Raw genomic sequence first — 13,603 nt, forward strand, 5'->3', positions numbered from 1 at the left:
TTAGCACAGGATGAGCGGGGCGGCAGGAACGAGTCCTCTGGAGCATTGCAGTGGCGCGGTGGGGTGCCACTCGTAAGTGCAAAGCATGGGGACCTAAGGACTTCCTCGTGTCTCGCGTTCCCCCCTCCGCAACACACATGCTAGTTTTGATCCTCTGAATACACTTCTGCACACACATGTGAAACCTGTATTTTAATAAATCGGAACAAGTCTGTTTTCAACGCTAATATTTTCAGTTTCTAATTCATCTTTCAATCCATATATCTTTATACCTGTAACGAAAGAATTTTTCCTTTTCCATCATTTTGATCAATATGTATTAGATTTATTTTAAAACATGATATTCATCCCCTGACTATCTCGGTAAAATTCCTAAAGCCACTACCGTGCTCTTCTGCAGTTTCTGCCAGAAGCAAGCATGTTGCGCCTCTTTCAGGGAGGTGAGAGAGGGCTGTAGGTGTGTCTGAAAGGACATGCAGAGTATATTAAAATGGGTTTGGCAGAGGGGTGGCGAGCGAGAGCTGCACTAAAGCGAGAGAGAGAGAGAGAGAGAGAGAGAGAGAGAGAGAGAGAGAGAGAGAGAGAGGAAGGAAGAAACGGGACGCATCGGAGAGAAAGCAGCATTCACTTCTCGCAGCCACAGCTTCACTGTCAGCAAGCCATGGATACTGTTCCTAAACGGAAGCTAGGATTTTTCAGTTTCTTTTTATACCTTTGGAGCCCGTTTCTGGTCGCAGCAAACAGTAAGTAAGGCAAAGGAAAATTAAATATAAATTGATCTTTGCGTGCCTGGGGATATAAAACATGACTAATACATGGATGCATTTAAAAAAAAAATTGAAAGAAGTTTGGAAGCTAGCATCTTTATATTTAGAAACAAAACAATTGGTCTATGATGTATTCAGAGTAACAAAACTTAATCGTTTTGTGGCCAAAGAAGGTTTTACTCAATTGAAAGTCTCCCTGGTTATTATTTAATAGGGATTATTACAAACTGCCTTCCTCTCTATGACGTTTAACGATAGTTTCATTTATTTTCGTCTTTTAAGAAGTTTATTAAAGAAAAGAATCACTTCATAATTAAGGGAATAAACGTTGCAAAGTATCTGCATGTGTGTTTCACATGTACTAGCAGTTTGTATGAGAGGTTGGCAGCCCTCTAGCCAGGAGGAGCTGTCCAAAAGTCGGAGTGCTGAATTGGAGCTGTTTTATTTTTTGGCAAAATTTTTAAAGAAACGATTCGCATCTATAATAATAATAATAATAATAATAATAATAATAATAATAGATAGATAGATAGATAGATAGATAGATAGATAGATAGATAGATAGATAGATAGATAGATAGATAGATAACCGCGAGTTTCAAAAGATTAATCATAGAGCTCAATTAACCCTGCGGCCAGTTACTGCTAACCAGTAAATATTAACGAAGACCGCCTTCCTCGTGCTTCCTCGTTTTTCGAAATGTAAACTAAACTTTCACCATAGCTTGAAGGATATTTATGTTTGCTTCGTACTTTATGTCTGTCACTAATGGGTAGGGAAGAAGATGAAAACAATATTAAAAGGTATTACGCGGCTCTGAAAAGCACCTGGATGAAACACTTTCTGAACCAAACTGTAAGCGTTTACTTGCTGCCTACAGATCCAAGTCCCTTTATAACTGACCTTAAAGTTTTAATTTGGTACTAATTATTAATGACGTGTAAAAGATAAACCTGTAGGTCCTTGACATCGGATATTGCACCCATTAACATAGGCTTTGTTATTACCAAAGGGCTAGTATGCGAAACGAAGACGTTACTTTTAATTAGATGAAGGTCACTTACCATTAAGAAACACCAGTGCGACGGTTTCCGATAATCCTGCTAAAGGCGCCGTTTAAGCTGTAAACGCAATGAAGGCATGGCGAATCTAGAAAGAAAGTTAAAACAGGACTTTCCCTTCGAACAGTATGTTAAACAATTCAGATTGATTCTAAAGCATAAAGGAATACATTAACACGTGTTCGTAGTTTCTTATGTAGAAACGCATATGCAGCATATTTATACTGGCCTTATAGCACATTTACTGTATCGCAATGACCTGTCGGTAGGGGATGTATTGTACAAGTGCTGTCATAAAGTTTATATTATTCATTTCTTTTAAACAAAACGGGAAAAACCGTGATTTGGAACATTGTAATAAATCAGACACTATTAAGCAGCAGAAACAGTATGTTTCAGTGTAGCTCAAATGTTAATATTAATATTAATAATAATGTTTGTGTATGTGTGTGTTTGTGTATGATATATGCATGAGTGTAAAATATTTAGAGAATTTGAAATTGAAATTATTTTTCCATTTTAAAAAGAAAAAACTAAATATTGAATAGAATGTTTTCTTGTTACATTCAATGTGGCTGACATGGCTACATTACAGCAAATTCATTACGATACACTGCCAATGTATTGCTGTTGTAATATATACAGATAAATTAATCTTATAACACTAAGTATTTTATACTGTGGTGAAAATGCCTGTTCTTTAAAATTATTAAGTTCATATTGAGCTATTATTTTTCATGCATGGCTGGATTTCTTAATTTACTGAAACAAACAACGGAGTGTATTAAGACCAATGTAAAATTAATCCAAACGTTTGCTAATTAACATCAGAGAAGTGTTGCATATTTGATTAAGGAAAAAGAACTTGATCGGCATGAAAGCAGCACCAAGTTTGGATTGAGCTGCTACTGGGTTTGAATTCTGTTTTTGTCCACGTGGAATTGGCATGTTCTCCCCATGTATGTATGTATGTATCTATCTGTGATGGGTTTCTTCTTTCTGTTCTGTCCAGATTCCTCTGATAGATGTGCATGTTCTGTTGTTTAATGGCTAAGATTAGCCCAGTGTAAGTGTGTCTGTCCTGCAAAAATAAGTAACAGTCCAGGCGCACCTGTACTTGGCTCCTTTCTTTTGCCAGATAGTGCTGTGGTGGGCTCAGGCCTTGACAAACTATGTCTGGAGTTTGTGAGTTTAAGAATGGGTGGAGAAATGAATGGAAGTTCAATTTTTTTAGTAATTTGTTTTGTCAGTGTGGGATAGTAATTAAAGCTTTGGAATTCAAACCCTGATTGTGTGGGTTCAAATCCCGGTACTGACATGAGTATGTCACTTCACCTGCTTGTGCTTCAACTGGGAAAGAACAAAAGAAATGTCACCAAGTGAATCTGAACTGTTTTAAGTCACCTTGTTGAAAGGTGTCAGCCATAAAAGTAAAAAGTAACAATACCACTGTAAAAAAGAGTCATTTTAAGAAAGGTAAATTTGAAAGTTCATAGGATCATTTTCAAATATGTTTTGCTAAAAATAAAATGAAAGTCTGTAACCAACTTCACTCAACTGGGATAAAAAGTAAAGCTAATAAACAAGAAGTGTTAGAATATATTGAAGAACTATAGACACGAGGAGGTTTTGTCATCAGTGCAATGTAACTTTACAAGTTCTGTCATAGTCAGGGGCCAATGAACTGCATCTGTTTATTTGTCATTATACTGTATTTGTACCATGTTACTGAGAAGGCAGCAGATGATCACAGTTAATATCACAGTGTTCAGTACAGCGTGTTCACAAAAGACAATTTTAGCCTGTGCTGAACATTTTAGCATAGTAAGACTGAAACAAGTGCAATACATAAAGTTGGTTTGTGTGCACCATATGGTGTTTGGATCCACTTACTTGTTTACTGTTTATCTTCACTTTTCTGCTTTATATAATTTTAAAATGTACAGGTTGCATGTTTTTCTCTTTGGAAATCTCATGGTGTGTTGCATATCCCTATAGTTTTGGACCTGAAATTTCCTTCCTTCGTTCCTTTCATCCTTTCTTTCTACCTTCCACCCATCCATCCATCTGGAGCATACCTGAGTTAGATAAACAATCTGATTATATACAAAGCTTTCAAATTGCACATGATGGAGTTGCATAAAGTTTTTAGACAATCATGGGAGTCATTGAACATAAACTCAGTAAATATTAATATCACAACTTTTGTCTTTGCTAATGTATTCCTTCCTCATTTGGAGACTGTCCATTTGAATAACAGAAACAAGTTTAAACATTCACATTATTATTTTCAGAACATTTGTGTTTAGTCTATTTGTATTTTTAAACTTTATTTAAACTTTTTTTTATAACACTCATTGTTTTCTCTTTGTACTCCAGATCACAGTTCAACGTGCATATTGAAAAGCTCCAGCACTGCTCTTTACACTCAATATGTGATACCGAAATTGACAAATGTTGACAGTACATGTAAAACATTTGTAACTAATTATTTCACATTTATCAATCAAGAAAATCAATCAAATTAAAAATGTGAGCTTTAAAAACATGCACCATTTTTGAAAAGAAACATGCAGATCACATGGCATTAGGCAAATGAAAATCAATAGCAAACATGGCTGAAAAAAATCACAAATAGCAAGATTTTTCTATATTGATGTAAAATGTGTAAACTCCAAACAAACCTCTGTGTCTATAATCATTTCTAGTCTGTAAAATCAATCATGCACCCCATGCGAAAGAAGGCAAGTTAACTTCATTTTGCTCTGAAGGCAGTTGTTAAGTCAATAGCTCTGAAACTGCACTCTGTGATTCTGCCAGAAGCCAATATGAGAGTGAAGTAAAGCAAGTGAAAAGTTATTATTGGTTTACATTTAGTTCATATCCTTTTCCAAGGCGACTAAAAAAATCAAGATACGTTATAACTGTTTACAGATTATTTTTTTTTTATCAACTGCACTATAGGTAGGTTAAGTGATTTGCTCGGGGTCACAAAGAGGCAGCAAGTGAGCTGGAAACTTTTGCATTTAAAGTCCAATATATTAGACACACCACAATGCTTACCTCAAACAATAAAGCCATACATGAAAGGCCACCATTACAAACATCATCCTCTGCCCATCTGTGCTTACGTAATCTTCTGTGTCGTTTATTGTCTTGGGATGTCAGTGTCTATCATATAATGGAAGCAGTAGTGTGTCCTCGGGATGAATGACATCTAGTCAACTACTAGAAGAATACACTCTGAAAATAGGTGAAATATGAGGCTGCAGGCAAGTGCAGTGGTTAGTGCTGCTTTTTCAAAAGTGCATGCTGCGCCTGGCAGCTGTCCATGTAAAGTCTACATGCTCTCCTCTTATCTGCATCTGATTTCCACAAGACACTTCAGTTTTCCTCCTACATTTGTGAAGACGCGCTTGTCGGGATAACTGGCAATTCTTTATTAACCCAGTATGCTAAATATGTGGAGCCCAGAGCGGGTGCTCAAGTGTGTGTTTGTTGGACTGGAGCTCCGTCCAGACTTTGTATCCAAAGTTGTCATTAAAAGTCTCTGTCCAGCTGTGAATTGCATTAGGCAGGCTTGAGACTGCTATCCATCTATCCATTATCCAACCCGCTATATCCTAACTACAGGGTTACAGGGGTCTTCTGGAGCCAATCCCAGCCAACACAGGGCGCAAGGCAGGAACCAAACCCCGGGTAGGGCGCCAGCCCACCGCAGTAAGACTGTTATGTTGTTATTAAATTCTATCTTATTGTTTTTGGATTAGGTTTCATCTCTGTGCAATCCTGAACTTTCATAGTAAATGGATGAATAGAAATTTAAAGTGCAATTTCAATATCTTATCTACTACTAAAATCACCTGTATTGATACTAGACAAGGTTATCTATTTAATTCTCTTTCACAAGAATTCTATATTATTTGCATAGCATTTTGAAAGAGATACCCATTAAAATAATGAACAACTTGCAATAACTGATTAGTACATAGAACTAATATGCAGTCAGTAGGAAAAAAGTAACTTCTACTTTTAGACTGTCATGGAGAAAGTGTACTGTTAAGTAGACTGTTCTAACATTTCAGTGACAAATTAAAAAGCTTTGGTTGTTAAGTCTGACAATACTTTACATCATAATAAGCTCTATTTGTCAAATGCATCGAAAAACTTGGTCTTTGTATTTTGGGAGGGAATGCACTGTTTTCAAATAACTAAAATAATTATGCATTGGCTGATTGATTGTCTGAAGAAAATGTTTTCTTGGGGGAAAATGTGTGGAATTCACCTGGCAGCTATCCTTAAATGATAAATAAAATAAACTGTTTCGTGGTAATAGGCATTTTTTGCATAATGAAATACAAAGGTCCCTAAAGCTTTCCTTTCAGTAGAAACCTTACTGAACAAATGAGAGTTGTTTTGCAATGAGCATTAAAGTTTAAAATTTAACAGTCCCATGTGAATCAGAAAACAGTAATATTAAACCGCTCATAGTGTACTGCAAAACATCTAAAAAAGAGAGAACAAAGCTGACTTTTACTTTTTTTATATTGGCTTTCTATCAAACACCTAAATGCTGGAAACAGATTCCTTCTATAAGTGAAATGCCCAGTAGTCCTTTATAGTATTTACAGTATGATTCCTGTAAATCCTTTCTGGTCAATCCCACTTCTTCATGAGCTGCACATTTTTGCTCTGATCTCACTCATTTAAAGGAAGACCCCCAATGCCAACAGAGGTACAAGCACAACCCCATGCAGTGTTTGAAATTGCAAACTCAGAAGCTGAATCTGGAGGAGACCACTCAGTTAGAAACTCACAAATCCATGCATTTCTTAACAATAGCAATACATAAAATGCAAGTGCTTTATGTAAGGGATTCAGATAAATAGAGGAAACAGTATTTGGAGCGGCTGAGATATTTTCAGGTGCATAGAAATAAGGATTATCTGTACACCATTTACCATCAGATGGAACTTTTGATATGCTGTAGTACAGGGTTAATTATCATGTCATGATGGACCTACAAAGATCCATCTATAGGAGAGAAGCACATTGGTCACTGTGTAACAAGAAACTAAGTATACAAAGATACTGGGCTTTATCCTACCCTAAAATATATAAAATATATATATATATATATCAATAAAGAAATATTGTTTCAAAATTCATAAATGTAGCAATAAAGTTTATTCTGTCTGATTTCTGGGAACACCCTATATAGAGAAAAATGGGCACTGCGAAGGGCAGTGGAAAGAGGTGAGTAAACTGCAATATACAGTAGGTATAAAAATACATGTGCTTACTGATCCAAATAATTATTTTTTATTTAAACAATGAAATTATATCTATCTATCTATCTATCTATCTATCTATCTATCTATCTATCTATCTATCTATCTATCTATCTATCTATCTATCTGTCTTAAATTAAATTAATTTATTTTATGTTAGTACTGATAAAGCAATAACACTGATCACATGATGTTTGGCTGTCTCAAAAAAAGTCAAGGGTTCCCAGCTTGGGGTGTAACAAAGAGTAAGGTTGCATTGCGATTTGCCAAAATTGAGTGAGGTGCGTTGTTCAAATTTATCATGGTACAAACGGTGTCTTGTGAATGAACCACAGTAATGCATGTTGCTACTGGTTCCTTGCTGTAGGGAGAGCATTCATAAAGGCAAATAATTGTTTTTAAGAGAATAGATTTTGGACCTTGCAATGATCCATAGAGAAGGGTTAGCTCTTTGTGCAAGCCCATAAACGTCACTGATTTCGAGGTTTGAGTGACATTTTTGCCTGGTGGGGACAAGGGGTCTGAATTTGATGCAATACCTGCAGCTTACAGTATACTCAGCCCATCTCTCTTGCTTGCTGGCTATCCTGGCACTAGTGCAGCAATTGTAACTGTGCGGCACATCTGTTTTTGAACTGCAATGCATGTGTTATCGGGGGACAAAGCTTTCCAACTGTGTTTCACTGTTTAGTGGTGCACTGGCACCCGTTACTTCACAGTGGGCTCCAGTTCTTCAAACCCACCGATCATTGATCATGTGTCATTTCATTGTGGCTTGATGCTTTGCGGGATATCCCAGCCCCTGGATCATCAATCAAATGTCTAAGCTTCATGGGGGACACACTTATAAGATTACTGAGATTTATAAAGGTAAATCACTCAATTTCTACTTAAATGTTATGCACCGAGTAAAAAGTTTAGTTCAATATGTTCAATTTGTTCACCCATAGTAGTGGATGTGGTTCCCTGGGTGCAAAACTGGATGTGGTGTCACCCTTGCACAAATCCTATAACACATTATTTTAAAATTAAATGTATTTAGTTAGTGTTTCAAAACTTCCACATTGGCTACACATTTGCTAATGATTTCAAGCACAAGGCATATCTTTACGTGTTAATGTAAGCGCATAAACTCAGAGGCATGCGGTTAGTGGAGCTACTGAAATAGCATTTCTGAAAATAAATCAATAAAAATCACATTCATATTATTTGTTGTTTTTTTATAAAGCCAAAGTAATTTGGTATTAGTTCATTAGTATAAAAACTATAATATACCATGCATATTTGAATGGTAATGGAGCGAATGGGATGCGGTCTCCAGTTATGACTAATTTCTGCACTTGCAGTCAGTCAAATTTAGTGACTAATTCTGCATTAATACACAGGCATAAGCAACAGCAAAGTCTTATCACTTATGTGAGAAAGGGCTGTTTTAGAGCAAGTAATAATCTTTAATTGTCTTTGATTTCACAATGATTGTCCTAAAGTTGGGACAAATCTAAAAAAGTGGAGAGAAATATTTGTGACATTTAAATTAATTTGACTTGTCTATTAAAGATTACTCTTCATACATTCTGTTATATAACGCTGCAAATGTAAATCTTGAAACAGCAGACGTCACAGACCTCAAAAAATTATTTATCTATCAAACCAATCTAAAACAATGTATCGTTACAAAATTGGATTGTCTGGATTGTCTTGTAATTCAGTAATTTTTGTGACATTGATATAATGTTTGAAGGTTTATTTTTAGTAATGATTTTAAAAAGTATTCAGTTTTCAGTTACTGGAGAGAATATGTGATTATACTAGAGGAAATCTCCCGCATGAAATTAAAACCCTGTATATATAATACTGCTCACAAAATTAAGAGAACACTTAATCATCACAGTCTATAGCACCAAGTCAAATAAGCTTCAGAGATATCAGTCTGTGCAGTTGGTGGCCTCAGACAATTGCTCTCTCCTTATCCTTCCTGACTGATCCTGACTGTTTTGCTAGTGTCCTTGTCACTGTTGGTAGTATGAGGCGACATGAGGCGGTACCTGCAGCGAATTCGGGTGGCACAGGTAGTCCAGTTCCTCTAAATGCTGCTGCAAGAAGGTTTGCTCTGTCTCTCAGGATAGTCTCAAAAGCATCAAAGAGATACCAGGAGATGGGGCATTACACATAGAGATCTGGACAGGGCCATAGAAGAATATCAGCCCAGCTGCAGGACCAGCATCAGCTCCTTGTGCAAGGAGGAACAGGAGGAGAACTGTCAGAGACTAACTCTGTTGTTGTGATGGTGCTGCAGATGGATCTGCCTCTGTCCATCATTCTCACCAGTTCTGTCTAGTAAAAAAGTAGAAATACTACTATAAAACATAATACTGGTAGAGTAGGTTTTGAGAATATTACTTTAGTTGGGTATAACATTTCCTGTCACTTTTCACTTTTACATCATAACATTTTCAAACATAAACGGCTACTTTTACTACAATAATGCAATATTACAATACTTTACAAGAAAACAAAAGGGCTACAGAATAAAAACAATGTTTTAGTCATTTAATTATGTAATATACTGGCTTCCTTTGCTTCAGGAAAATTGTGTATATGAAGAATCTGGGATGTGATTTTGCACCTTTGATGTCAACATTTGATCACCTTCACAGTCATTCACAGCGGTGTGTGGCTGGATGTTATGGTATTGGAAATTGGTGATGAAGAATCCCAGGCTTAGCTTTTTTTTTCCAGATCCACAGTAAGGTGGACGTCTGCATTCATTTTGTTACGTGTGTTGGTCACGTGTCTTCTCACATTATTCCTGAGCTCCAAAACAGAATGTGAACTATTTGGAAAAGTCAGGGAAAAAACATAAGGCCGTCCATTTGAATGTAAAACTAGAAGTAATAAAGTCCAGGTAAAAGTACTTCTCAAAACATTATTTAATAAAGGGCAATGCCTTATTAATGTCAGTGTCAAATTATTTACACATTTAAAACAACATCAGTAATGCTGTAGTCAAAGTGCTTTATATTGAAACACACAATGAACATAAATAAAGTAAAGAGAAATAAAGTACAATGAAATGAAATATAGTGAGCACTGAGTTAAATAAAAGAAAGAAGATACAATACAATACAATTTATTTTTGTATAGCCGAAGATCACACACAGAGTGCCGCAATGGGCTTTAACAGGCCCTGCCTTTTGACAGCCCCCCAGCCTTGACTTTCTAAGAAGACAAGGAAAAACTCCCAAAAAATCCTTGTAGGGAAAATATTGAAGAAACTTTAGGAAAGGCAGTTCAAAGAGAGACCCCTTTCCAGGTAGGTTGGGCATGCAGTGCAGTGTCATAAAAAAGGGGATAAATACAATATAATACACAGAACAGAACACAAGTAATCCTTAATACAATATAATAGTGCAATAGAAATATTACAAGTACAGAGCAGAATTCAACAGTAGATGATATCACATAATACGATTTGGATTTGTTCAGATGAAGGGCTGAAGAGTGAGAGTAGGGCAACCATCAATATTACTGAAGGTCACGGAATGCAAGTGAATAGAAATTAGTATTTAATCTTGTTTCGAACAGTTCAATTGTAGATGACTCCTTAACGTAATGAGGTAAAGAGTTCCACAAAGAAGGTGCAGCAGCTGCAAAAGCCCTGTCCCCCTTAGTTTTACACTTAGTGTGAGGGACCATAAGTTCTCTGGGAGGCTGGTATAAAACACATGTGGAAAAATAATAAATAGCTTGATCAGTTTGATCAATCTGGTATACATGATAGAGCCACGCAGAACCTGTCTTTATAGTGCAAGTGCAAACTTCTTGTTTCTCCTAACGAACAAAAAACCACAAGTGACCAACTGATGAACTTAAAGGATGTGGTAAATGCTGATCCAAGCAAAATGTTGTAAGATGTAACGGTTTGAAATTCTTGTGCAACCAAAGTCATAAGACAAAGGCCCTATAAAAGATTTGGGATACCGACCCCTCGAGGCAGATGAAGGGCAGGTGTCCTAGGACTGTGCTTCTCTGTCATCTTACCCTTGCCTGGTGTGTATTAATAAAAGATTTTTTTACTAACTTTAATTAATATCTCTCTGTCTTCAGTCACAAGAAAACGATAATATAGAAAACGTGCCCACACACACAATTCAGTTAAATAGGCAGGAGCATACCAGTGTAATAACTTAAAGACTAGCAACAAAAGTCAATTCCGAAATTAACAGGCAGCCAGTGTAAAGAAGCTAACATTGGAGAAACAGAATCAAACTTTCTTGCCCCAACAAAAAAACAGGCAGCATCATTCTGAACCACTGCAATCTGTGCATCAGGGATTTGCTAATCCCAGAATACAATGAGTTACAGTAATCAAGCCGAGAAAAAATAAAAGCATGAGTAACTTTGTCAAGAACCCTAGGAGATAAAAAATGTATGACTTTCACTAAAAGTCGAAGCAGGAAAAAGCAACTCTTGATTTTGACAGAGTTAATCTGTTTCAGAAATGAGAAGTTACTGTCAAAAATGACACCAAGGTTATGAACTTGAGGTTTGCAAAATTCAGTGAAAGAGCTGAGAAGTTCAAAACCAATTTGAGCTTTGGCAGGGTTTATTTTAAAGACTAGTATTATTATAAAACTAATTCTGTTAATTTCCATGTACGTTGGTGCTATCTGATCAAATATTGGGGTCATTTTATTTTTCAGTTAAATTAATTGTATTTAGCATTGCAAAAATTTACATAATAAAGGGATTTTCAGGGAAGGATTAAATTTTCACCTCAGCTTGGAATAACAAATGTAGCAAATACAGCCTAAATGATAATCATGTGATATGAATACTGTTGCATTATTGACCTAATTTTAGCACAAAGACAAGGAAAGCTTTGACACTGTCTGCCTCCAGACTGCTTGGTACTTGAACTATTAAGTTCACAAGAGAAGCATTTCTATTTAAATTAATAGCAATTAGGTGCTGATATATTACAACAATTCACTTACAATGGATGTTTTTGGAAACGATTAGCTTATTATAGTGAGGGAACCCTGAATGCCACTTCTATAATTAATTAAGATGTCTACTGACATTGAACGTCACCACTTCAAGCTGCAGTTACTTGACTCATACTTTAGTGACTGTAATGTGATTCACAGGATTAAAGATGGTAACCCAAGTTGTTTAAAGTTTACAATATATAAAATAAAGAGTAATCCTACATGTACCTTATACTTAGGTGCATTTAAAATCAGATATGTAACCATTTTTTCTTGAGTATTTATTTCATGGGCATATTTTACTTTTACTTAAGTAACTTTCCAGAAAGCCGTCTCAAGTCTTACTTAAGTATAGCTGTTGGGTGCTTTATACCACACTGACTCTCACTTTGTTTAATGTTTTCACTGTAATGTTAATGTTTTTGGAAGTTTTCCTCCATAGATTCTGCCTTCATTCCACAGTTCCAAAACAAGAAGCAGCATTGTTTGGTTGCCCTAAACTGGAGTTTTAGAAATGTGAACGAGAAGCATTGTGGTTTTATGGTAGTAGGTGAAGGATTGTTTCCTATCTTGTGCTCATTGCAGACGTTTTTTTAATAGGTGAGGTTACTTCTGTCTGTGTCTTTAGAGGTGGACATCAGAAATTTTGAAGAACTTTAGTATTCCTTTATTTCCTTTTATGATATCTGAAGGTAAATGGCTGGCTGGCTGGATGGACAGAGAGCAATTTTAATATTATGATTATGATTTTAGTTAGAGAAGAATAACATTGTTTCCCATTTTAAACCAATCTCAAGTACCATTTCCAAATACTGCAGCTTTGAAATGATTTTTGGAGGTAACTCTACTTGTTATTAGTACTGGTATAATCATTCCATGACCACAACAATTACTTCCTCCTTGGTATGAGCAGAACAAGCCATTTAAAATAGACCAAACCTTTAATTATCATTTAATTAGAGAATAGAAATATTGTACTAACTTCACTGTAAATGCAGATTTATGACACATGCACAGGAACAATTACTTTGCATTTCTGTGCACCCATGGAATAGTATTGATTCTGAGCCATGTTAATGTCTGGGAAATGTAATCCGTGGCCCAACTCTATTTATTCGTTTAATGTTTATTTTTCTGTAGATATTGCTTTTATAATTAAAAAGCATAAATAAAATTTGTTTGCTTTAGTAGTGCACTTTGCTTCTTTACTTGGCCATATTTGTGCAGTGTTATTGCAAGAAGTGAATGAATTCAAAAGCTATAGGCATACATCAGTTTTATTTACCTTCTTAGGACCATTCATAATATTACGAGACAGATAAAGCGAGACCTGAATGAAAAAGAGTCCAAATAAAAATTCTCAAGGTTAGTTTAAATAAACAGACAATTGTAAAACGTATTAACGCCTGTATCCTGAATATCATGAGTAATCAAATAGTATGCATATCATACTAATGTTTTGTAAAATGTAACCTGAAAACCGTGTCTGAAC

General features: G+C 35.8%; 1 protein-coding gene across 1 annotated transcript in view; it reads left to right on the forward strand.

The window, feature by feature from the left end:
* Positions 1-618: 618 nt before the first annotated feature.
* Positions 619-13,603, forward strand: part of cntnap3 (contactin associated protein family member 3) — a 666,293-nt gene continuing 653,308 nt past the window's right edge. Inside the window, exon 1 of the mRNA XM_039759435.1 lies at positions 619-743. Coding sequence (XP_039615369.1) covers positions 662-743 — 82 coding nt within the window. The 5' untranslated portion in view covers positions 619-661. The remainder of the gene's footprint in view (positions 744-13,603) is intronic.

Source organism: Polypterus senegalus, chromosome 7 (assembly GCF_016835505.1).
Source record: "Polypterus senegalus isolate Bchr_013 chromosome 7, ASM1683550v1, whole genome shotgun sequence".
NCBI lineage: Eukaryota > Metazoa > Chordata > Cladistia > Polypteriformes > Polypteridae > Polypterus > Polypterus senegalus.